This window comes from Halichoerus grypus, chromosome 9 (genome assembly GCF_964656455.1).
Source record: "Halichoerus grypus chromosome 9, mHalGry1.hap1.1, whole genome shotgun sequence".
Taxonomy (NCBI): domain Eukaryota; kingdom Metazoa; phylum Chordata; class Mammalia; order Carnivora; family Phocidae; genus Halichoerus; species Halichoerus grypus.
The window spans coordinates 16,534,015-16,560,101 of NC_135720.1; the positions used below are offsets into that span (position 1 = coordinate 16,534,015).

Below are 26,087 nucleotides of genomic sequence, written 5' to 3' on the forward strand. Positions count from 1 at the left end.
GAATGGTTTCAAAAAATTCATGAGCATTACATTATTTGTTATCCTATTTTAAAATACATTGATTTTTTAAAGATGCTTTAGGATAGATACATTATAGTCAACTTAAAAAGTGTAACTGACTTTTTTTTTTTAGCAATGGCTATTTTTAAAAATTAGGGCAATGGGATTTTAAATATTTGCACAATGTATTATTTTCCTAAAATGTCATTTTTTTTCCCTAATGTTACTGATTGGGAAAGAGTTGAAACCCTCATTAGAAACTGGAATTCTTGGGACACCTGGGTGGCTCAGTCGTTAAGCGTCTGCCTTTGGCTCAGGTCATGATCCCAGGGTCCTGGGATAGAGCCCCACATCGGGCTCCCTGCTCAGCGGGGAGTCTGCTTCTCCCTCTCCCACTCCCCCCCCTCTCGTGCTCTCTCTCTCTGAAATAAAATAAAATCTGACAAAGAATTTAAAAAAAAATAGAAACTGGAATTCTTAATTTTAATTCTTAACTAGGAGCTAGATTTGTCCTTTAATAAAGTCAAATCTGTAAAAACACCTTGTTTCAATAGGATCTCACAAGACTGGAACTTTTAAAAATATTTTCATTGTCCTCTCTATACTGTATGAAGGAATCACTTCTATTAAGAAAAAATGGAATGCTAAAATATTTTAGAGATTGTGAATCCTAAAGATTAAAGAGACATTTCTTATCTCTGACCAGCACATATATAAATTTAGCTCTTAAAAGGAAAGCTCTTAGACCTAGTTAAAATCCATTATTGCTGTCTCTGCCACTTATCGATGCTCCCTTAAAATCCACTCCTGTTTATTCAACATTTAAAAATTTTAATTCACAAAAGTGTAAAATCCAACAGTAATGCGTGACATGGCATTTGTCTATACCAATGAGGTGGCACTTGGTCCTACTGTATTTATAAACTGTCCCCTCGGCCAGATTGTAAACTCCTTGAGAGTTAAGCACTTTTTTCTAGCCCCGAGACCTAACATAAGGGATTTACATATAATAAAATGTTGGCAATGGCTATGAAGGATACAGACTAGTGGCTAAGTTTAAGAATCAATTCAGTTTTAAGACCTAAAGAAAACCTTTGAAACTACCTCAAATGACACTGAGTCCTGCCCCCACAGGGTCCACGGCCTGGGTCCAGAAGCAGTACCAACAGCAGCGGACTGAAGCCAGCAAGGATCTGAAACACAAGTTTCAGCTGCCAACGGATGCTAGTTTCTCATGTCTGAGATCTTGTCCAAGAAGACACCAGTGAAAAGATGTCTGCATAATTTAAAAAAAAAAAAACGTTTTTAAACAAATAAAGCTTAAGACTTTAAGAGGTGGGGAGGAGGTGCCTCACACTCTAAGGATGGACTTGGCAGAATCCTACACATTTGCACACAGGAGGGGGTTGCTTTGCTGGGAGTACTAGTTCTGCTAGATCTAGTTTACATTTTTCTCAAGTTCTAGAACTCCTAGAAAAACTAAGATCCTTTTATAAAAGGCTTTAGACCACAGTATTTAAACAAGATCCCAAAGTGCTACTGCCCTCACAGAAACTCATTTTCCAGTCATTATATTAATAAATCTATTTATAGATGAGAAATGTGTTTTGGAACATGCATCCTTGACCCTGTTCTTCCCTGACACGAAGTCAACTCACTCACTCACTCAGGCACCATTTACTGTTCCTCTACAAGAGGGCAAGCCCTGTGTTAGGCAGAGAAAAATGATGTAGCCCTTGCGTAGTCATATTCTACAAATGCAGTGTAGTCCTCGTGGGCCGGAAACGTAGTCATATTCTACAAATGCACGGCTGGATTAATGCTATCAATCTATGCTACTCAGATTTCATAAAACAGAGCATCAGAGACACAATTCTATCTCTGTGATCTCAGTCAGCATTCCGTACCGGGGGTACATGTAGTTCTTTCTTTTGTATTCAAACACCACCAATGCCTCTTTTACTTTTAACTTTATTTGGCAAAGCAGCACTGCATAAACTGTTCAGTGACTAGGACCCAGCTTACACAGCACGGTAAATTCATATACATTATCAGCAGCAAATTAGAAACAGAAAAAACAATACTGAGCTACAAGTCTCCTATAATTTTAAAGAGGGAAAGGAAGAACTATGTCAGTTATGTCCAATCTGAACAGCTAAGTGTTGTGAAGGACATCACCTGCCATCTTCTGAAGTTTTAATATTTACAAATGCTTAGTTTTAAGGTAACAAAGCAGCTGATTGTATCTACAACATGCTACTCTAGGACACCACATCAAAAGCTTTAAAAAGGAAGCTCATCTCTATTTTCTTAGTGGCATCTAACAGACATCCAAAAACCAAGAATCTTAACTTGTGAATGGTGTTATCTGATGCACAAGAGCAATCTGATAAATTAATATTGAAACAGAATTAAGTATCTATGAAAAACCACTCCTCGAAATCAATTCACAAACTAAGTCTTCCATTTTGTGGAACCCCGTCTTTTAATATTTTTAAGTAAAATGTGGGCGTGTTAAAGTAATAATACACAAATTTATACTTTGCATCGTTCTTTCACCAATTCAGCTTCTGCGCCTCTTTGAAGAACTAGAAACCCTACAAAACCACACATTTTCATGCTGAAAATAATAGTGTAACAAAGTCCAAAACAAGCTGTGATGCTGTTGGTTTTCAAAAAGCTTTGAGGACTGAGATGAGCAATCCACTGTAATATTATATACTGGTCAAGCTGATGGTGCTTTTACAGTTCATCCCTGGGGGTAAAAAAGAGAAATATATAAGTAGGTGTTACATACTACAAAACTTGGCTAATAATTTAGATACAATTAGTAAATAAGTAAAAATACACCCATCCCCAAGCAATAAAAAGGAAAAAAAAAAAAGCAAACAGCCCCAAGTCAAAGCAAAAATGGAAGTCAGCCATCCAAACATCTCTCGTGCTACTGCAGAATGAAATATGAGTCCTAAAGGCCCTGGATTCCTTATTTTTCATTCTAAAGGTACCTTTCTTCCTTCAAGACCAAAAATTCAGAGAAATTTTAACTTTTGGATCTAGGATCTTGCTAACACTATTTATCATAAAATGGCGATGGGTATTTAGAGTTGGAATAATTTTTTACAGTTACATTGACAAAACTGGACAAAAATGTGGCCTTTTGCTTAGACTATCTGCTAGCAAATGCTGAGTGGGTCAGTCTCAACCCAAACTCTGGGAGAAAAAGCATCCTGTGTAGGTGTATCTGTCAGCTGATTTCAGAAGGCAGCTTCTCAGCTCCAAAGGACACTCGCTCAGCCAGGTGCAGCGTTGTACCAGCCTCTGCCAGTAGGGAGGGAGGGAGGGAGGGAAGGAGGGAGGGAGGGAGGGAGGGAGGGAGGGAGGGAGGAAGGAAGGAAGGAAGGAAGAAGAATGCAGCCTAAAGCAAACTGTATGGTGTGTAAATTATACCTCAAGAAAGCTGTTAAAAGTGAAAAAATAAAGCTACCCAAAAAGCTTCATATTTGAGGATAATCTGAGTGACAAAAACATTGTTCAACACTCAAGAATTTTAGGGGTGAAGAAGTATGATGTTTGCAACTAAATCTCAAATGATTTCAAGAAAAAATATGACCTGTGTATATATACAGAGAGAAAGAGGGAGTGAGAAAGTGGATGTGGAAAAATGTTAACAATTGGTTAACTCTGGATGAAGAGATTCAGGAAGTCTTCATACTATTCTTACAATGTGTAATAAAAATTAAAAAGTTTTTTAAAAGTTAAAATAAATTTGAAGGGAAAGTAAATAAAGAGCTAAAATTTCCCAGGTATGTGGTGAATTAAGGGACTATCAGATAATATGCTTCTTTTTAAAACTGAATTTTGTAAATCGTGTGAGAAATTATTTTAAAGATTACTTCTCTCATAAGCTGCCATTGTCATAGAGTACTGGATTATCTGTTAAATGACAAATTATCAGTTCTGGTTCCTCTTAATATATTCTTCTAAATAATTTAAGCACTATAATTCTCATAGAATAGATTTCACTTAAATTCATGCAAGCATTAAAATATTTAATCTACAAAGAGTTCACTTGCAAAGTGCTCTATTCATAAATTCACTTGTGCTTTTTAAAATGTGAATTGAAGATACTACTGTTTTTGTAAAATAATTTCCCATATTTGACTTGCCTGTTGCAAAGCATTAAGGATATTATAAATAAATATCCTTATTGCCCAACAACACAGTACAAACATTTCTAAATATCCTCTTCAATTAAAAAATTTTTTTAAAAAGGATAAAAACTCTCAATAAACTGGGTATAGAGGAAACGTACCTCAACATAATAAAGGCCATATATGACAAGCCCACAGCTAACATCATACTCAGTGGTGAAAAGCTGAAAGCTTTTCCTCTAAGATCAGGAACAAGACAAGGATGCCCACTCTCGCCACTTTTATTCAACATAGCACTGGAAATCCTAGCCAGAGCAATTAGGCAAGAAAAAGAAATAAAAGGCATCAAAATCGGAAAGAAAGAAGTAAAACTGTCTCTTTTTGCAGACAACATATCATATATAGAAAACCCTAAAAACCACCAAAAAAATGTCAAAACTAATAAACTAATTCAATAAAGTTGCAGGAAACAAAATCAGTATACAGAAATCAGTTGTGTTTCTATACACCAATAATGAACTATCAGAAAGAGAAATTAAGAAAACAATCCCATTTATAATTGCATCAAAAAAGAATACAATACCTAAAACAAATTTAAACAAAGTGAAAGATCTGTACACTGAAAAGTATAAGACATTAATGAAAGACATTGAAGAAGACACAATGCTCATGGATTGGAAGAATGAATACTGTTAAAATATCCATACTACCCAAAGCAATCTACTGATTCAATGTAATCCATATCAAAATCCCAACAGCATTTTTCACAGAAACAGAACAACCCTTAAATTTGTATAGAACCATAAAAGGACCCAAATATCCAAAGCAATCTTTAGAAAGAACAAAGCTGGAGGTATCACACTTCCTGATTTCAAACTATATTACAAAGCTATAATAATCAAAATAGTATGGTAGTACCATAAAAAGAGACACATGGGTCAATGACACAGAATAGACAGCCCAGAAATAAACCCACACATATATGGTCATTTAAATAAGGAGCCAAGAACATACAGTGGGGAAAAGATAATGTCTTCAGTAAATGGTGCTGGGAAAACTAGACAGCCACATGGAAAAGAATGACACTGGACCACCATCTTACACCACACACAAAAAATCTACTCAAAACGGATTAAAGACTTGAATGTAAGACCTCAAACCATAAAACGAAATTTAATGTGGTAATCATCTTGTTGTATATACATATATCAGATCACTATGCTGTACACATAAAAGTAATATAGTGCTAAGTCAATTATATCTCACTAAAACTGGGGAAAAAGTCATATTTTAAAAAAGCTAACAATGTGGGACAATGTTGATGACATTATTAAATGGAAAAAGGAGATTACAAGATAATGCTACTATATGATCTCAGGATTACAAAAAGATGTATACAGGACTATGGATAAGAGTTAAAAAAAAAAAAAAATCTACCAAAATGTTAATAGTGGTTATCTCTAGGTTCTGGGACTGTGGATGACTTTTATTTCATCCTTTGTACGTCTAAAAATTTTTACATTACATATGTATTATTTTGGTAGTCAGAAACAGTATTATTAAAAACAAAAGGAAATGTATAGCACTAAAAAAAAGGAAAAGAAATTAAGTCTATGGACCTGAATTTTAACATTTAGGATGCCAAAGAAAACCAAAAATTTGCTGTCAGAGCATGTATAAATGTCCCATCCTAATACTCCAAAATTGACGTAACTTTCAAGTTATTTTTCCACTTAATGTTCCAAATTCTACATAACTATCTTTATCTGACTTACACGTGTAGATAACTTACAATAAAAAGTATTATGTCCTAAATTTCTAGAAAGTCTCTTTATTATATATGTGCTAAACATATTCATTAGGTTAATAACTATATATATATTATTTCATTATATAATGTATAATTATATATAACTTGTTAGGTTAATAACTCTAACCTACTAACATTAGTATTATATATTTTTTATCAAGAACAAATGAAAAGATGTATTACCAAGAAACAACAATCAAAATCCATGAATGGTTTCTACTTAATGGGTTTTCTGAGATAATAAATTATACAAAGTATTATGAGAGACATAAAAATAATTCCAAAAGCAACAAAATATATCCCTGCCTTTAAGAATGCAAAATATGTCATAATGCTGTGATGTATGTAAAGAAATTAAAAAGGGACAATATAGAACAATATGAACACAGGATAACTGGATACCCTAGGACCTATACTGTCAATCTTAGAAATGCCCAACCAATTCATAACATGTTTTTCATGTGTGCATGGCACTTTGAGATGCATTGATAAGCAAAGCGCTTACAGAATGAGAATCCTGAAACATTCTTCAGTTTCACAAACCAGAGATGGGCTTATTCCATTGACTCTTGTGACCATTAAAAACAAAAATAAAACTTACCAGATGATTAACAAAATATTGATTTCTACATATAATACTTACATAAAATAAAATACAAATTTAAAAAGTATAAAGAGTTTATGAAGCAACTAATACAACTACTACACATTCATAGTCATGAACATAATACCACAGGTTCTAGGTCTATGGCTCATACATCTGGCATTGTCTCCCCTTTTATTACTCCACCAAAATTAGAAGTGATATTTTTCCAAGTATAAGGAAACGTAAGTCTACATCCAGGCTCTGGGCTTTATTTGGCATGAGAATTCAGCATGCCCACTAGGGCTCTTTTTTCCCATATAGTTTCTACCACACCTCCTCAGCAAAGATTGGATCTCACCCTCACGGAGCACTGCAACTAGCTCTGGACTCCTCAGGAAGAAAAGGATGGAAGGCTGGTGAGAAGCTAGAGAACGTCCAGAAGAAAGCATGGAGATGAGCTGTTAAATTAATCCTGAAGAAAATCTGAAAGAACAAAGATCACCTAACCTGGCAATAGAACTGACTAGGAGCTTCTGAGATGATAAATCCCAAATGTGGGCTGGGCACTTAGAAAATGGTAAATGACTCTTTTCAACCACATTCTATCGACTGCCTTAACTCAGGCCACCACCATTTCACCCCTAACTTGCTACAACCACATTCTGTTTCTGTCGTTCTGTCCCTTTCCAATCTACTCTCTACACCACAGCCAGAGTCATCTTTCTGAAATGTAATTCTGATTACTTCACTGTCTGGCTTCAACACAGCTGCTCCCTACTAAACACACTATACTCTAATTGACTGTCTTCTTCAGATTTTTTTGGATCTCCCAAGTGACTGTAAGTTCCATGAGAATGGTCAGTTTCAAATTCTCAGCTATGTATCCATGGCCCTAGTACAGTCCCTGCTCTCAGTGGGTTCCAGTAAAACTGTTTCCTCCCCTTATGGCCTATCATGGTAGGACCCTGGTACCTGGGTATGTCAACATCTTTTCCGGATTTCCATAACCGTTCCCGTATTTCTTTGAACAGTCCTTTCACTAAAATCACTTTAAAATCCTAGCTGAGCATACTTTCTGTTCTGGACCCTGACTAAGAGTCTAAGAATACAAATAGAAATAGCAGATTAATGGTCTCTTTAGATTTTTAAGTTAACTGTTGTTTTCAAACATCCTATTTTCTAGTAATTTCTTTCAGTACAAAAAAAATTTAATGTGGCAATTGTTTTTTCCAATTTTGTTTTCAGATTTTGTTTCACCTTTACATTCTTTAAACCTATATTCTTTAAACTTAAAGATTTACAATTAAGTAACTATCTCTGGGGGCACCTGGACGGCTCAGCTGGTAGAACATGCAACTCTTGATCTCAGGGTCATGAGTCCAAGCCCCACACTGGGCATAGAGCTTACTTAAAACAAAAAAGACCCACTACATCTTTGGATGTAGGAAAATGTGTTTGAACAAACAGAAAATTGGCAACAGAAAGAATTAGGAAGTCCTCCTGGTACAACTAGAGAAAAGTTTCCAGTGATACGTATGTGTAAAATTGCCCAATCTTTTAAAAAGTTGAAAACCAAAAAGAAAAACAAGTATATATATTTAAATATTTGGTAAATGACTAAATATATTTGGTAAATCACTTGTCCATAAATTTAAAAATTATTCTAAATTTAATACAAATAATTTAGTTTTATAAGGGGTGAATATAGGTATTGTGGAAATATAGAGCTTGTATGACCTGGGAAGGGGGAGAACCTCTTCATGAAGCGAAAAAAAAGAGCACTAAAAACAAGACTGCCTATAATATTAGGTGTAAGGCCAGGAAGGCCCCCAAGCATGTGAAGGCCCTGAGGCTTAAGTTTCGTTTGCTTCATGCTAAATCCACCTCTGGTTATAAAAACAAAATACCTTTTTGTAATTCCTTCATCATCAAACTACAGTGGAATGTTCAATACTAATATTTATTGTATATAAAAAGAAAAGTTTTAAACTTACTAATGAAAATCTGAACTCTTACTTGATACCAAATTTCGGTAAGTTCAGTGTATGTTTGCCCCTTTTATACAATAGCAACTATACAATTATATAACAACATAACCATACTAGAAGCAAAGTCAAGGAAGGTTGTAATTAGTTGTTAAGAACTATATGATTTTAACTGACAGGACTCATAGCTTTTTAATTTTTTTTTTTTAAGTGGCCGTGTTCCAGGTTAGAATTCAAAGAAAATAGCTATGTCCACATTAAGTGAAGAATAAAGCAATTCCTAGTAACATATCTCAGAAATGGACAATCAGAATAAAAAGAAAAACTGAGATTCATTACCATTTTTGCAATTAAACATTCATTCACATGGTATCTTTCCTCCTTCCAAAAAAACAAAATTAAGAGGTCTATTAAACTTATAATCACCATTTTACTTATTAAAAAAATAATTATCTTAAAATAAGTACCTCTGTCAAATAAAAAAAGATTCTAAAACAAGGAAACTTGTAAAGTCTTTCTTATTTTGACATTTAAAGCTAGTGTCATTCTTATTGATCTCACTCCTTCCCACTGAAGGACATGGGGAGGGAAAGGGCGAAGGAGAGAAGAAGAAGAGAAACCTTGGCTTCAGACAAAATACTCAGATTATGCTGAGACATAATACACAAGTAGGCATTACAATGAGCCATGCTGTACTGAGGATTATGCTGCATGCTGTTGGCCCTTTGGGTGGGTTTGTGAGACCTGGGCACTGCACTCGCTTTGAGCTCACAGAATCCACTCCCCTCCCCAGGAACTTAGGGTGGCTTCAAAATGGGCTGGCCAGTTCTATAGACTGGTGAGAAGTTTATTTGGCCCAGGTTGTTAGAATGTCAATGAACCTGATTGAAAGAAAGCAAGCTGAGCAGAAAAATGTCTTCTCTGGGATTCTGACACCTTTGAAAACTGGGACAAGAGTATCTTTTCCCTTCTTTCTCTTTGTAACAATGGTACACACAGGGTGTGAACGGGGCAGAAAGGATGGCCCCTTCTCTTCGGACCAAAGTCTTTCTTTCCATGACCATAAAGCAGCTACAAAAATGATTTGTGAATACAGAAAAAGAATGGCTGATAATAAGTATCCTTAAAAAGTTCTGAACTGTAGCTAAAAGCCTCTTTTAAAAAAAAAAGGAAGAAAAAAAAAAACCACCTTTGTGCCAACCAAGTCTCACCCCCCTTTCCCAAAGATATGAGTTAAACCAAAAGAAGGGCAGACTCATGCAAAATTTTTCTAGATTTTTAATGTAGTGAATTTCTGATGTTAAAATGGAGAAGCATAAAGGTGACAACCAAAAAAAGCAGCTCTTGTGGTCTAATGTCTTAGAATCCACACCCTTCACCTTGCATGTGTGGAAGAAGAAAGAGCAGAAGATAAAATCACTTCCACCTGGACCACTGCTTCTCTTTATCTGTTAAAGGCACGTATATCACTCCCATCAGGGGTTTCATCTTGACACTGCCGTCCTGCAGCTTGTCATACTGCTCCAACATCTGGTTTCCACCTGCGGGACCAACTGGCAATATCAATCTCCCACCAGGCTTTAACTGGTCTATCAGCTAAAAAGAAAAAGAAAAAGACATACACACCAAGTTACAGATTTTATATTAAGAGTCATTTTACATCACCACAACTTTCCAGTGTCCACGCGCAGAAAGCAGAAATGCACTTTATTTAGTAGATACATACTTTGATTGTTAAACTTATTACTCAGTCACCACTTAACCATTTACCATCGACCTCCTCTACTAAACTACAAGTTCTTTGATGAGAGGGACTGTGATCTTATTCATCTTTGTGCACTGGGCACCTAACATAGTACATGGTACAACTGCAGGGCTCAAAATGAACTGAACCACATAATGTACAGCTATCCTCTTGGGAAGACCAAAGGCAAAGCAGAACATTTCAATGCCTGTATACTGTTTTAAATCTGTGTGGTTTGGAGCAGAGAAGGGAGCAGGGGAGTGCAGAAAATCAGTAAGGAGTCCCTACCCTGTCATTGTAGAATTTAGAGCATCACTGAGCCAAAAAATAAGGGAACCTCGGTTTTATGACTGAATTTAGGAATGCTCGCACCATGACAAAGGAAGGTAGGGCTGGAGTTCTGCAGCATTAGAACGTAAGACACCCTTGTCAATGAAAAACCAAGACTACTCAGTGAAAGCCCTTCCAGTCAGAAAACTTTTAGGTCACATGTTACCATTTGAATGTGGCCTTACAAATGACTACTAATCTAAAACTGTAAGGGAGAAACTTTACTTTGGATAGATTATCCCAGAAAAGTGCGTCCTCAAAATTTCAGTTGTCAGCAAGCCTATCTGATTTTTCCCACTTTAATCTTTATTCAAGTAATTCTTGCAAGTATTCTTTGAGTTGTTTCTCTAAATGTCAAGGTTTATGATAAAATGAAGCAGACTTGCCCCTACTCCAATCTTGCTCCCTAAATCCAGTCATTTTAAATATTTTAAGTGCTCTTACCTGTGTCGTCTAGTATTTACTTTTTTGGTAGTGATTATTTCTAAAGCATGTCTTTTATGTTTTTCATTAAAATATAACTGACATATAACATTGTATTAGTTTTAGGTGTACAACATAAGGGTTTGATAATATGTATATACTGCAAAACGATTACCACAATAAGTTTAATTAACATCCATCACCACACATAGTTACAATTTTTTCTTTGTGATGAAGAGCACTTTTAAGACCTACTCACTCAGCAACTGTCAAATATATAATACAGTGTTATTAACTACAGTGACCATGCTGTAGAGTCTTTACGTTCTTATTTCAAATTATATGCTAGATGAGGCCTGAGCTCTCTTATTCTGCTCCTTTCCCCTCTTCCTCAATCCAACCAATATAATTTTTTAAAACCATTTTCAGGGGCGCCTGGGTGGCTCAGTCGTTGGGCGTCTGCCTTCGGCTCGGGTCATGATTCCAGGTCCTGGGATCGAGCCCCGCATCGGGCTCCCTGCTCAGCGGGAAGCCTGCTTCATCCCTCTCCCACTCCCCCTGCTTGTATTCCCTCTCTGGCTGTGTCTCTCTCTGTCAAATAAATAAATAAAATCTTTAAAAAAAAAAAAAATAAAAAATAAAACCATTTTCAGTTATGACTGTAAACATAATTTGCAGCTGAGCCAAGAGGTAGCCAATGCTTGTTTCCTTTCTTATACAACAGTTGTTTATCCTGCACTTAGAAACTGAAGCTCTTTCAGGGCACCTGGCTGGCTCAGTTAGAAGAGCACGACTCTTGGGGCGCCTGGGTGGCTCAGTCGTTAAGCGTCTGCCTTCAGCTCAGGTCATGATCCCAGGGTCCTGGGATCGAGCCCCAAATCGGGGTCCCTGCTCGGCAGCAAGCGTGCTTCTCCCTCTCCCACTCCCTCTGCTTGTGTTCCCTCTCTCGCTGTCTCTCTGTCAAATGAATAAATAAAATCTTTAAAAAAATAATAAATAAAAATAAAATAAAGATTTAAAAAAAAAAAAGAAGAGCACAACTCTTGATCTTAGAGCTGTGAGTTCGAGCCCCACATTGCACGTTGAGATTCTTAATTAAAAAAAAATAAAAATAAAAAATAAACAAAAAAAAAAAGAACCTTAAGCTCTTTTTTTTTCATTCACTTCATTTTCTTTGTAACTGTTTTCTAAATATTTGTACCCTCCAACAACCTCTCAATAAGATCTTCAGTCAAACCTATCTAATTAGTGTTCTGTTGTTGTTGTTTGGTAGACTCCCTTCGAGTGCCTTCCTCCTCCTGCCCCAAATCTGGACTGCTTAATCCCCAGGCCCACTGCACAGCTCTCGTCAGGGGAGTTCCCTGGTAACAGTGGGGACTCTCATCATCTCTCTCCTGAATCAGCTGTTCTACCTGCCTAGATCTCAGGGCTTCCTTTTTCTGGTTTTTCCTACCATCTCTCTCCTCCCTCATTTTTTGACATTAAAGCAATTCCTCTAGAAGTATTCTGTGAAACAGTGCATGGAGTATTTTAAAAGAGAGAGACTAAAATTTGCAAGTCTAAAACTATTTTACATACTTGACAGTATGTGTGGGTACAGAATTCAAGGTTGGAAATCATTTTCAGTTCAGAACTGTGAGGGTTTGTTACTCTGACTTGTTGATTCTAATGCTGCTATTCTGCAGTCTGATGCCTTTCTGATTACCAATCCTTAACAGATTATGATTTGTTGTTCTGGAAGCTTCTAGAATCTTCTCTTTATCCCTAATACCCTACAATTTTATGGTGATATTATGTTTCCTTTTTTTTTTTCCCTCTCTTTTAGAAAAAATTCGTCATAATGGGCACTCAATAGATCTTTTCAAACTATAGAATCATGTCCTTCGGTTCTGGGAAACTTTCTTGCCTAAGGCTTAGCACTAATTGTTCCTCATACAGAATTTCAAGCATCAGCTCCTCTTGTCAGACCCATGCTTCATCTCTGACTTCCAAGATCCTCATGCCTCTGATTTCTAAGCCCTTTCCAAGTTGTGCCAAGCAAACTGCTTCTGCAATGATCCCCTCTGCAGGCTCTTTGGTTCAACTTCCTCCGCCCTCCGGAGTCAGTTATTACTCCATCCACTTTCCGTCTACATACACCACAGGGTTCAGGAGCGCAGGTATAATCTCCAAGATAAAGAAATATGGAGTTTGTGTTTCTGTTTCCTGCTTTTCTAGTTGTTTGGGGGTAATATACAAAAGGAGGCATAAACATCTTTTCTGTTATCTTAAAACTGGAAGGCCCCTCTCTTCAATCACATGTAAATTCATACTGAGCTAGGGATGCCTGGGTAGCCCAGTTAGTTAGGCGTCTGACTCTTGATTTCAGCTCAGGTTGTGATCTCAGGGTCGTGAGATCGAGCCCTGTGTTGGGCTCCGTGCTCAGCAGGTCAGCGGGGTCAGTGGGGAGTCTGCTTCTTTCCCTCTCCCTCTGCCCCACCCCCTGTGTGTATGCTCTTTCTCTCTCTAAAATAAATAATTTTTAAATTCATACTGAGCTAAAGCCAGAAATTCCCTTCAAGATCATCTCAGAGACTTAGTGGGGGAAGATAAGCCCTGCACCCCAGCCCCTTCATTTAAACACAGTTCTATTTCACATTTTAATTGTTCCTACTAGGCTGCATTAAAAAAAAAAAAAAAGTTAAAAACCTACGGATCATGTGTCTATATGTGAACATTCATTGAGCTATTCATTTATGACTTGTACATCTTTCTACAGCATACATGTTTTCATTTTTTATTTTTTTAAAGATTTTATTTATTTATTTGACAGAGAGAGACGGTGAGAGAGGGAACACAAGCCGGGGGAGTGGGAGAGGGAGAAGCAGGCTTCCCGCTGAGCAGGAGCCCGATGCGGGGCTCGATCCCAGGACCCCGGGATCATGACCTGAGCCGAAGGCAGACGCTTAATGACTGAGCCACCCAGGCGCCTGCATATATGTTTTTAATTTGAAGTAAACTCTACTGCACACATGGGGTTCAAACTCATGACCCCAAGATCAAGATGTGCATGCTTTACTGAGCCAGTTAGGCATCCCCTCCACAGCATATCAACCCTTCAATTAAAATGTGTTAAAACCACTGGTTTAGTTTGAAAAAACAAACAACAACAACAACAAAAACAGGTAACAGCGCCAGAGAAAATAAGTAATTTTCTCAAAGTCATTCAGTCAATAAACAGGAAGTCAATGACCAGAACAAGTTCCCTAACTTTCAGCCTCTCATTAGCTGATCTAAACATACCAAACATAACCCTTCCAGACTGGGGAGTGGCTGAGACTGGGCAGAAGTGTCACTCTCAGCCCCTAGTCATCTAGTCCAGACTGTGGAAAACTCAGACACCATAGAAACCTAACATCTCAGTGAACTTAACCAAGGATTATTAAGGGCTGACAGAAGCTCATCAGTCTTACTGAAATAGAAAACCAATATTGGGGGCACCTGGGTGACTTAGTCAGTTAAGCATTCGACTCTTGATTTTGGCTCAGGTCATGATCTCAGGGTCTTGGGATCAAGCCCCAAGTAGGGCTCTGCACTCAGCTCAGAGTCTGCTTGAGTTTCTCCCTCTGCCCCTCCCCCCACTTGTCATGCTCTCTCTCTAAAATAAATTTTTTTTTAAAAACAAAAAACCAATTTTGTACTTAAATATTTCCTTGATTATGTACTATATAATACTGGAATATCCTTCCATCTCGTTGCAACTATGCAAACCCTACTATTCTTTCAGATTCAGTTCCAATTCCATTCCTGTATGTAGTCTCTTTAACTGTTCCACATAAAGTTCTCTCCCTCCCTTGAACTCTTACAGTAGTACATGTTTTCTTTTCCCTTCAATAGATATTATATGCTAGTGATATCCTATCATAGCATTAATTTCCCTGTTATATGTATGACACATTTCTTCCAGAATATAAGCTTTGTGATATGTCATACATAAAATGTATGACAAATATCTCCTTGGTCTCACCCATGCACTTAGCAATCTTGCACATTCTGGTATTTAATAAAACACGAAGTGATTATCAGATCATGAACTCCAGACAGATTTTTCTAATTCTACTGGCGTATGAGTTCTTAGATGGATCAAATGCAGTTTCAAATAAGACAGCCACGAACTATTAGTAATTTTCCAAGTCATTTATATAACTCATTTATATGAAAAAAAATTGCCTACTAAGTATAATTAAAATGCATGACATAAAAGTCTAATTATGTTTTGATCATCTAGAAGTCATTTCTCTATAAATCTTTTACAGCTTTAGTTGACTAAAGCACAAAAACACAGGAAAAAAACCCAACTCACTGCCTGGGGTACAACTGGGGCTGCAGCTCCTACGTGAATAGCATCATAAGGGGCTTCTTCGGCATATCCCATTCTTCCATCCCCCACTGAAAGAAAAAAAATTATACTTTAAAAATCTGCTCAGATAGAACTACCCAGTGTGAAGAATTATAGGAGGTTTAAAGCAGAGCAAAGAGAGACTTTAAATAAATGATGCTGTGACAACTGGATATTCATATGGAAAAAATATACACACTTGAATCTATCTCTTACATACACAAGAATCAATGTCAGATCAAAGATCTAAATGTGAAAAGCTAAAATAATGCTTCTGAGAAGTAACAGAGGGATATATCTTCATGATTTTAGAGTAGTCTTTTTTTTTTTTTTTAAGATTTTTATTCATTTCTTGTCAGAAAGAGAGAAAGCACACAAACAGGGGTAGCGGCAGGCAGAGGGAGAAGCAGGTTTCCTGCTGAGCAGGGAGCCTGATGAGGAACTCAATCCCAGAACCTGGAGATCGTGACCTGAGCTGAAGGCAGACACTTAACCAACTGAGCCACCCAGGCATCCCGATTTTAAAGTAGTCTTAAAGAAGATACAGAAGAAGGGGAGCCTGGGTGGCATAGTCAGTTGAGCATCCGACTCAGTTTCAGGTCAGGTCATGATCTTAGGGTCGTGATCTTGGGGTCATGAGGTGGGGCCCTGCATTGGGCTCTGCACTCAAGAGGAGTCTGCTTCAGATTCTGTCTCCCTCTTCTTCTGCCCCTCCCACTCATGCTCTCTCTCTAGAAGAAATAAATAAATTAAAAAAAAAAAAAAAAGGACACAGAAAACACTGGAAAAAGCTACTAAGTCTGACACAGTAAAATTAAGTATTTCTGGGGCACCTGGGTGGCCCAGTTGGTTAAGCGACTGCCTTCGACTCTGGTCATGATCCCAGGGTCCTGGGATCGAGCCCTGTGTATCAGGCTCCTTGCTCAGTGGGAGCCTGCTTCTCCCTCTCCCTCTGCCTGCTATTTCCCCTGCTTGTACTCTCTCTCTCTCAGTGTCAAATAAATAAATTAAATCTTTTAAAATAAATAAATAGATAGATAAAATTAAGTATTTCTATTGGGGTGCCTAGATGGCTCAGCCGATTAAGCATCTGCCTTCAGCTCAAGTCATGATTCCAGAGTCCTGGGATGGAGCCCCGCATCGGGCTCCCTGCTCATTGGTGAGTCTGCTTCTCCCTCTGCCCCTCCCCCCGCTCGTGCTGTCTCTCTCTCTCTCTCTCTCTCTAAGTAAAAAAATAAATAAAATCTTAAAAAAAATAAAATTAAGCATTTCTATTAATCAAGAAAGCACCAATATAAGTGAAAAAGCATGCCAAAGAGTGGGAGAAAAGATTTCTAATATGTATAAATAGACAAAAGGCTAATCTATAGAGGTCCTACATATCAAAGAAAAATATAAACAACTCACTATCTGAACAAGACATTTCACAAAGGAAGACATCCAAATGGTCAAACATATGAAACAGTGTTCGAGCTCATCAGTTAGGAGGAAAATAAAAAATTAAAATTACAAAGACTTACTGCTATACACTAAGTGGGTAAAAAGAAAAATCTAACAATACCAAGTGTTGATAAGGCATAGAGCACTAAGAACACTGATACATTGCTGATGGGAATGTAAATTGGTTCAATCACTTTTAAAAAGTTTTGGATATCTATGGTTACCCTATGAACCTGTAATAATACTCTACATAAATGAATGCTTGTATGATGAGTGTATATATGCATTTGGACCTTTGTACACATATGTTCACAGCAGCATTGTGAACATCCCCAAATCAGAAACAACCCAAAATATCCATCTACAGTAGAATAAACAAATTTTGGTAATGTCCTTACAGTACAATGTTATATAGCAAGCAATAAAAATTAACTATATATAAAAGATGGGTGACTCTTACAAACATAATATTGAATGAAAGAAATAAATCATCACAGAATATATACTGTATGATTCTCTTTATCTAAAGTTCAAAATTAAATTGAGCATCGTTTATGGAAGTGTAGCTAAGTAGTAAATGCATAAAAGTAATGATGTTGGTCAGGACTAAGGAGAAGGGAAAGAGTTCTGAGGAGGGAAAAGCAAGCAGACATCCAAGCTACCAATGTTGTTCCCTTTCTAGATCAGTGTGATGATGAAGCAGGTATTTTTGCTAAGCTTCACATTTATGCTTTATGCATGTTTTAATGTTTGTTACTTCTCATAATAGTACAGTGTGCTCACACGGAAATATGTTCACTATATACTGCTGAAAAAAGCAAACTAAACGACGGAATATATGAGTCAATTAAAAAAAAATTGTGTATATATGTATATTTATTCATATGTATAATTTTTATGTCTAGAAAACTTAAGACAGAAAAGGAGGGGTTTCTTTTTTATCTTACACATTTCTGCACTTTAAATTTTTCATAATGGACACTTGCTACTTTACTATTAATTCTTCAAAAGTAATGAAGAAAGAATTTACAACATGAGCATTTTCTGAAATAGTTAACAGTCATATCACCACCATAGTCAAGGTAGAACCAGCATAACATTTTACAGTAACTGTTTTCCTTACCTAGTACTTAAAGGTGAATGTTTAAAAAAAAAGCAAAAATTAGCTTGAGTATTATTTAGCTTGCATGGGATCTTCTGAAAATAAAAACTCTCCAAAGAGGAAATTTTTAAAGTTTTCTGATACTCACCAACCAGTTGCACTCTCCCTGAAGACAAAAGCACTGGATCGTCCTTTTTGACATTATTTATTGAGTCATCTACTAGCTCTTTAATGTGGTCAATTCCTATGACTTTTCCACTAGAGCCAACCTGGAAATAAGGGAATAATTCAATAGCTCACTGGCCTAAATTTGTCTTTCTGAAGTGTCATTAAAGTGTTTCCTCACCTAAAGTCATATTTTGCAATGTGAAATGAAGACAAACAGCTCAAGCCTCCAATTAGATTGTTATTCAGTTTACTATAAAATATTTACCAAATACAACTTTTTCAGCTATAATCCTCAAATGGATAATTACGTTTCAGGAATTAAGAAGCTAGAATTACAAAAACTTGCAATACTAAAAAAAAATCCTTTTTCTTCAATTTCTAATTTTTAAACCCCAAACCCTGAAATAAGACTTAACTGCTTAACTAATAATTAACTAATATTAAATGCTTAATATTAATATTAAATACTTAATAAAAAATGTTTAATAAATTAATATTAAATACTTAAACTGCACTTAATATTAAATGGTAGTTGGTGCAATCATTTTTAATTTAAATTCCACCTAGAAGTGTGACTTTAAACATTAAAATGTTACATAAAAAATTCTATAGGGATTTCTACACCCGATTCTACTGCCATATGCAGAAAACATAAAATACATAAAAGTATAAAAAGGCCCCAAGTATAAATATTAATTGTAAAATAAATTTAGCAAAATAAAGACTCTGAAGTCAGACAACCTGGGTTCACATCTAACCTTCATCACTCACTTACAACTGTACAACCTTGGCAAGTTATTCTATGAATTGGGTTCCTCAACTGTAAAATGATGAAAAGGGTACGTACCTCATAAATGATGTGAGAATTAAATAAAAGAATACACGAAAAGCACTTAGAACACTGACTAGCACATGGTAAGTATGTGAAAGACATTAAATTAACACTACTTTTAAAAAGATAACTCAGAAATCTAATAATTTTTAAAAAGTGTATTTTTCTCTAAAACCATAAATATGTCAAATATCAAGAACATGTCATTAAGTAAATACTGTGTCTAAACTTAAAAAAAAAAAATCCTAGGGTGTGTGGGTGGCTCAGTTGGTTAAGTGTCTGCCTTTGGCTCAGGTCATGATCCCAGGGTCCAGGGTCTTCCTCTCTCTGCCCCTCCCCCTGCTCATGCTCGCTCGCTCTCTCTATCTTGTGTTCTTTCTTTCTAGCGCACGCTTCTCTCTCAAATAAATAAAACCTTAAAAAAAAAAAATCCTGACATTCCATTAGGGAGGGCTTAACTTCTACAAAACAAGTAAAACAACTGAAAAGAAATACCTGAGTCCTTATTATTTAACAAGCACTGTTGTGGATGCTTAGGATACATCAAAGGAAAAAAAAAAATTAAATAAAATTCCCGCCTCCCTGGAGCTTACATGCTAGTGGTCTGCCACTTACATATATACAGCAAGTTAAATGGATTCTAGTCTAAGATGCATCATCCATGAATCCTAACCTAACTAGACCAGAACCTTCCTATCTGGCCCTCAGGGACAAGAGTTTTCATAATAATCAAATTGATTTGATTATCTGAGCACAGATAAACCTTTACTCAAAGTGCCTGAGTAGGCCTCCAGCCAGACTCTGGACAGTCACGAACCAAGATAAGCCTCTGGTGATAAAACCTGAAGTGTAATAAACAAGGCATTTTTCTAAGAGTACTTTTCTTAATATAAAAGAAGCTCTACTCTCATTTCTAATAACCCTGGAGGAGTGTTTGGAAATCAGATTCTCTATATCATTTTCTGCCAGCTGCGAATTTGAAAGAATGCAGTCTGGAAGCTACTGGTTGCCATCTTGCGATCACAAAGGAAGAGCCTGACTAAAGCCAACATTTGGAGGAAAGCAAAACCAAACCAAGAACCAAAGAGAAACCCACTGTCAATAACAACGTCTGATCTTTTGAATCCAGCCACACAAAAAGCCAGATATACTTTAGACTTTTCCATTATATAAACCAAATAAATTCCCTTTTACTCTGCCAATTTGGACCGAATCTTCTGTTATTTGCAACAACAAAAAAACCTAAGTGATACATATTCCAACTGCTATATTAGAATTAAAAAAAAAAAAAAACCTCAAAAACTGCTAGTAAAAAAATGTACAGCCAAATATATAATATGCTGCTGCTGGAACGGAATGAAAAAGAAAGCTCTTACCATACGTGCAAAACATGCAGTAAGGATTCCACTTCCAGATCCTACGTCGAGAGCTTTAGCTCCTTCATGCAATTGATCAAATAGAAGTTCTAGTGCGTATGCATGCTGCCAAAAGAAAACAAAGCAAATATTCATTTTTTTTCAAGACTCTATAAAGTACATATACCCTGGCATACAAAGAAAGTTGCCAACTTCCTACCAATTTTTCTACAATTGTCATCTACCAAGATAATGAAAACACAACATATTATATACTTACATTTACAGAATTATGTAAGAAAATTTTCAGACTAAATTCTTACATTTATATAAAATGTTTTAGTAATTTTAGATCCCCAGTGTGTGAATTTTTTAATTTTAATTAATTCAAAGTCAAAAGCTACAAAAGGATGTACAGTGAAGTCTCCACCCCACCCCTGTCCATAACCTTCCACATCCCCAACCAATTTCACTCCCTAAAGGCAATCTATGTTGTCAGTTTCTTGTGATTCTTTTCAAACATACCCATTCTATGCATATACAAGCAAATACGCATCTATTTTTTCATTTATTATATCCTGAAGAACCTTTCTTTTTTTTTTAAGATTTTTTTTTTTTTTAACAGAGAGAGACACAGCGAGAGAGGGAACGCAAGCAGGGGGAGTGGGAGAGGAGAAGCAGGCCCCCCCGCGGAGCAGGGTGCCCGATGCGTGGCTCGATCCCAGGACCCTGGGATCATGACCTGAGCCGAAGGCAGACGCTCGACTGAGCCACCCAGGCACCCCTTGAAGAACCTTTCTTATCAATACTTAAATAGCCTGTTCATTGGGGCGCCTGGGTGGCTCAGTCGTTAAGCAACTGCCTTCGGCTCAGGTCATGATCCCAGGGTCCTGGGATCAAGCCCCACATCGGGCTCCCTGCTCGGCGGGAAGCCTGCTTCTCCCTCTCCCGCTCCCCCTGCTTGCGTTCCCTCTCTCGCTTTCTCTCTCTGTCAAATAAATAAATAAAATCTTTTAAAATAAATAAATAAATAAATAAATAGCCTGTTCATTCCTTTTTATGGCTGAGAAGTATATTCTTATATGTATATTATAGTAACAAAAATTCCCCCCCAAAAAAATACCTAATGAGGGATTTTTAAGTTAGCTCCAATCTTCTATAACAGAAGATATGAAATAATCTTAAAAAGTATATGTGTAGGATAATATAATAATCTTTATAAAAATCTTATAAAGTGGGGCACTTGGGTAGCTCAGTCAGTTAAGCATCTGACTTGGTTTTGGCTCAGGTCCTGATCTCATGGGTCATTAGATCGAGTCCCGCACCCAGCTCCGCACTCAGCAGGAGTCTGCTTGGATATTCTCTCCCTCTGCCCCTTCCCCCACTAATGCTCTCTCTCTCTCAAATAAATAAATAAATAAAATCTTAAAAAAAATCTTATAAAGTGTACCTATAGGATAAATTCCTAGAAGTAGAATTGGGGGAGGGGTCAAAGGATATATAGTTTTATGTTTACAGTATATATAAATTATTAATCAAATAAAATCATATTGGATACACTATGGACCAAACCAAGAAATAAAGCCTTTTCTACTCCCTCCTCTTTATAAACTTACATTTCCGTGCTTTTCCAAAATATGTGATTAGAACTAATAAATGTTATCTCAAAAGCTGTCCTTAAATGCCTGCTATGTTCATTATTAAAAATCATCAGAGGGGGGCACCTGGGTGGTTCAGTTGGTTAAGTGACTGCCTTCAGCTCAGTTCATGATCCTGGAGTCCCAGGATTGAGTCCCACATGGGCTCCTTGCTCAGCAGGGAGTCTGCTTCTCCCTCTTCCCCTCCCCCCTCTGATGCTCCCTCTCTATTTCATTCTCTCTCTCTCAAATAAATAAATAAAATCTTAAAAAAAAAATCATCAGAGGGGCGCCTGGGTGGCTCAGTCTGTTAAATGTCCGACTCTAGGTTTTGACTCAGGTCATGATCTCAGGGTCATGGGATCGGCCCCACATGGGGTTCCATGCTCAGCATGGAGTCTGTTTGTCCCTCCCCCCCCATTCTCTCTCTAGAATAAATAAAATCTTTAAAAAGAAAAAAAAAATTTTTAAGCATCAGAAACAGGTAATGTTCAAAATGGAGGACAGAATGGAAACTCCCTATTTAGAAAACTAATTTAGGTGACCAAAGCCAAAATACTGGTTACATAGAGGGTAAAGGCTAAGAAACTGGCATGAGAGAGCCTGCTAGAACATAGGAAACGTTCTGATCTTCATCTAGGTGGTGGCTACACGTATACATATGTGAACATTCATTAAGCTATACACTTAAGATTTGTGTACCTTACCAAGTGTGTATAATATTATTGGGTTTTATATGGTGCAGTTGGTTAAGTGTCCAATTCTTGGATTCAGCTCAAGTCATGATCTCAGGGTCCTGGGATTGAGGCCCACGTCAGGCTCCACACTCAGCATGGAGTCTGCTTGTCCCTCTCCCTCCGTTCCTCCCCTTGCTCTCGCTCGCTCTCTTTCAAATGGATAAATAAAATCTCAAAAAAAAGTTATTGAAAAGACTACTATGTATTCCAATCACTAAAAGTGGATGATCAGATTTCATGTACCCCTGATGTGATGGAACAAAAAAAAATCATTAGGCAGTGTTCTTGAAAAGGAAAAGCGGGGGGGAAGGTGTGTGTGTCGGGGTGGGGGGAATAAGTTAAATACCACTAGGAAACAATTAACCAAATTTAGAATATGGGAAATTCTACAGGACAAATGGATAGGGTTTGTTTGGTTTTTTTTTAAGAACTTATTTATTTGAGAGAGAGAGGGAGGGAGAGGGAGGGAAACAGCAGAGGGGAGGGGCAGAGGGAGAGGGAAAGAGAAACTTAAGCAGACTCTGCATTGAATGTGGAGCCCGACGCAGGGCTCAATCTCACAACCCTGAGATCAGGACCTGAGCTGAAACCAAGAGTGGGGACACTCGACTGCGCCACCCAAGCGCCCCCAAATGGATGAGTTTTGTCAATAAATAAGTGGTATTTAAAAAAAGAAAGAGGTCTTTTAAAATTAAAAGGTACTAAAAAGACTGAAAAAGACTAAAAAGATGCAATGTCTGGACCTTGTTTGGATCCTGATTTAAGCAAATCAACCATAAAACAATTTTTTTGAAACACCTGGTACAGTCTGAGCACGGACTATGTGTACATACTAAGGAACATTGTTAGATATGATATAGTATTGTAGTCATGTTTTTAAAGTCATCAGATTTTATACTTAAATATTTAGGGGTGAATAATATTATGTTTGAGATTTGTTTTTAAATAGTTCAGTAAGAGGGAGACAAAGATAAAACAAGATTAACAAATTGTGGGTAATTATTAAAGGTGATGATGGCTACATGAGGGTTCATTATATTATCCTATTTGTATATGTGGTGTTGGAAACTTTCCATATTAGAAAGTTAAAAAAGAAAAAGCTAAGGCTACTATTCCACAACTAATGTAAAAAAGGCCTTTAATAGATAAAACCACACACAATCCAAGCGTTTTCAGTGTTCCAGAAAGTCATTAAGGTTCCACAAAAGCCCATTAAGGATAACACACAAATACACACTGAGGGATGGGTGTGTTTTGGGAAAAGAGTAATAGAGAACTAACTTTATCAATTTTTCATATGGATTGCTTTACAAAAGAGGCTCTTGCCTAAAGAGTGAAAAACATTCATGCCATGAAAAAGAGTTCTGGATTAAACATCAAAAGTAGCTTTCATCAGACTCTTACAACAATCAGTTATGAGGTTTAATAATTTCTACTAATAAGATAACAAGCATGGGACTAGAAGAATAGGGAAGTAATCAAAGAAACAAAATAAATTCTGCAATATCTGGATTTCTGGATCCAGAAATCAAAGGACAAGAAGGACTTCTTTAAGGTACCAATCCCCAATCTACAGGCAGTACTGTACCATCTTAATTCCAAAAAAAACTCAGGAATATTTTTTTCAGTACTATGTTTGCATAAGATTTAGTTTTTTTAAAAGGGGAGCATCCTGAGTTATTATTAAAGTTCCATTCAGATTTAAAATGTCAAGGCCTTCAATCACAATTATTAGCTTTTTTTTATGCTTTTATCACCCTAGCTAATATTTTTCTGGATAACCCATGTTTATCTCTAAATCCTCAAACTATGTTTTTTAAAAGTTCTTTTTTATAATTATGAAAAATTTTAAACCCACAAATACATTGAATACCCTTTTTTTCCTTACATACAGTCACCGACTTTATATATTGTGCCAACTGTTTTACCAAACCATCTGAAAATAGGCTGTAGACATCACGATACTTCACCCCAAAATACTTCAGCATGAATCTGCTAAAAAACTAGGACATCTCCCTTTGCAACCACATCACCATTAACACACTCAAGAAAATAATCAATTTAGTATCATCTAACATACGCATCATACTCAAATTTCAACTGTCCCCAAAATGTCCTTTACAGCTGTTTTTTCCCCAATCCATTCAAGGTTCATGCACTGCATTTGTCAATATAAAATATTCTCCCCTCAATTCTCCTCTACCTACCACTTCTCTATTCTTCAGAACACTGACTCCTTTAAGGAGTCCTGTCTGGCTGTCCCACATAATTCCCCATATTCTAGTTGTGTGAATTTCCTCAAGGTTAGACTCAGATCCAAGAGTTAGCAAGAACAGCACACGAGGCTTGCTAGGCACCTCCCATTGCATCACATCAGGAAGCACATAATGTTGGGTCACCTTACCTCTGGACTTGCCAAGCTCAACCACTCAGTAAATATGGTAACGACTAGATCACTCTATTTTAAAGGCATAATTTTCTCTTAGTAATTAATAAGTAATATGTAGAGTAAGAATTTGAGACTACATGAATATTTTTGTTCCTCAATAACCTTTCTCTAAACTGTTTTAGATTAATTGATGATCTCTGCCCAATTTAATCATATTGATGATTACAAAATAGTGATTTTTTTACAAAGTTCTATTATTCCCTCCAAATGTATTAATTGGCATTCTTCTGGTTTTTCATTTTTTTCCGTCTTGCTTTTTTTTAAATTTCTATGAACTCATGGATTTTGTTTCTTTTCTTTTCTTTTTTTTTTTTTTTAAAGATTTTACTTATTTATTGACAGAGAGAGAGAGAGAGAGAGAGCATAAGCAGGGGGAGTGGCAGGCAGAGGGAGAAGGAGAAGAAGGCTCCCCGCAGAGCAGGGGAGCCCAATGTGGGACTTGATCATGGGATCATGAACTGAGCCGAAGGCAGTCGCTTAACCAACTGAGCCACCCAGGCACCCTGGATTTTTGTTTCTTAATTCACAGTGTTATAATCCATTACCTTGATTATCTATCATTTTTCAATTTTCAAATTGTCTACAATTTGGCCTCTGGGAATCTCTTCAAACCTGCTCATATGTCCTTCCAACATCACCCCATCAACCTTTGAGTACTTCCTCACTTTCTAATATTCAGTCACTTCTCCAAGGAGCTCTAGTCTCATTTAGTGAGAAATGTTTTTTAGGATTCAATATCTGCATACTATGTGTACTCACGGCTACCAGGATGCTTTTAATCTCTTACCCAATGCAGATATCACATTTTCAATTAAGACTTTGGAAAATATTCCAGGATTGTAGATACCTCCAAGCAAGTCTGTGATTTTAAAGTTCATTAAACAGAGATGTCATTTATCTTTGCTCCTCACTTTGTTTCTCTTTTAATACTTCTAAGATCTATGCAATAAATGATACTAA

The 26,087-nt window shown here is 36.7% G+C and overlaps 1 protein-coding gene across 3 annotated transcripts in view; it reads right to left on the reverse strand.

Annotated features, from left to right (window-relative positions):
* Nucleotides 1-1,951: 1,951 nt before the first annotated feature.
* The window catches only part of PCMT1 (protein-L-isoaspartate (D-aspartate) O-methyltransferase), a 43,557-nt gene continuing 19,421 nt past the window's right edge, over nt 1,952-26,087 (reverse strand). The window contains exons 4-9 of one of the 3 annotated variants that reach the window (XM_036075032.2): nt 20,326-20,430; nt 18,098-18,218; nt 15,372-15,457; nt 9,959-10,128; nt 4,313-4,456; nt 1,952-2,755 (exon numbers count right to left, since the gene is read on the reverse strand). In XM_036075032.2, coding sequence (XP_035930925.2) covers nt 2,743-2,755; nt 4,313-4,456; nt 9,959-10,128; nt 15,372-15,457; nt 18,098-18,218; nt 20,326-20,430 — 639 coding nt within the window. In that variant the 3' untranslated portion in view covers nt 1,952-2,742. Of the gene's footprint in view, nt 2,756-4,312; nt 4,457-9,911; nt 10,129-15,371; nt 15,458-18,097; nt 18,219-20,325; nt 20,431-26,087 lie in introns of all 3 variants that reach the window. The other 2 variants (XM_036075033.1, XM_036075034.2) reach the window with 2 other exon arrangements.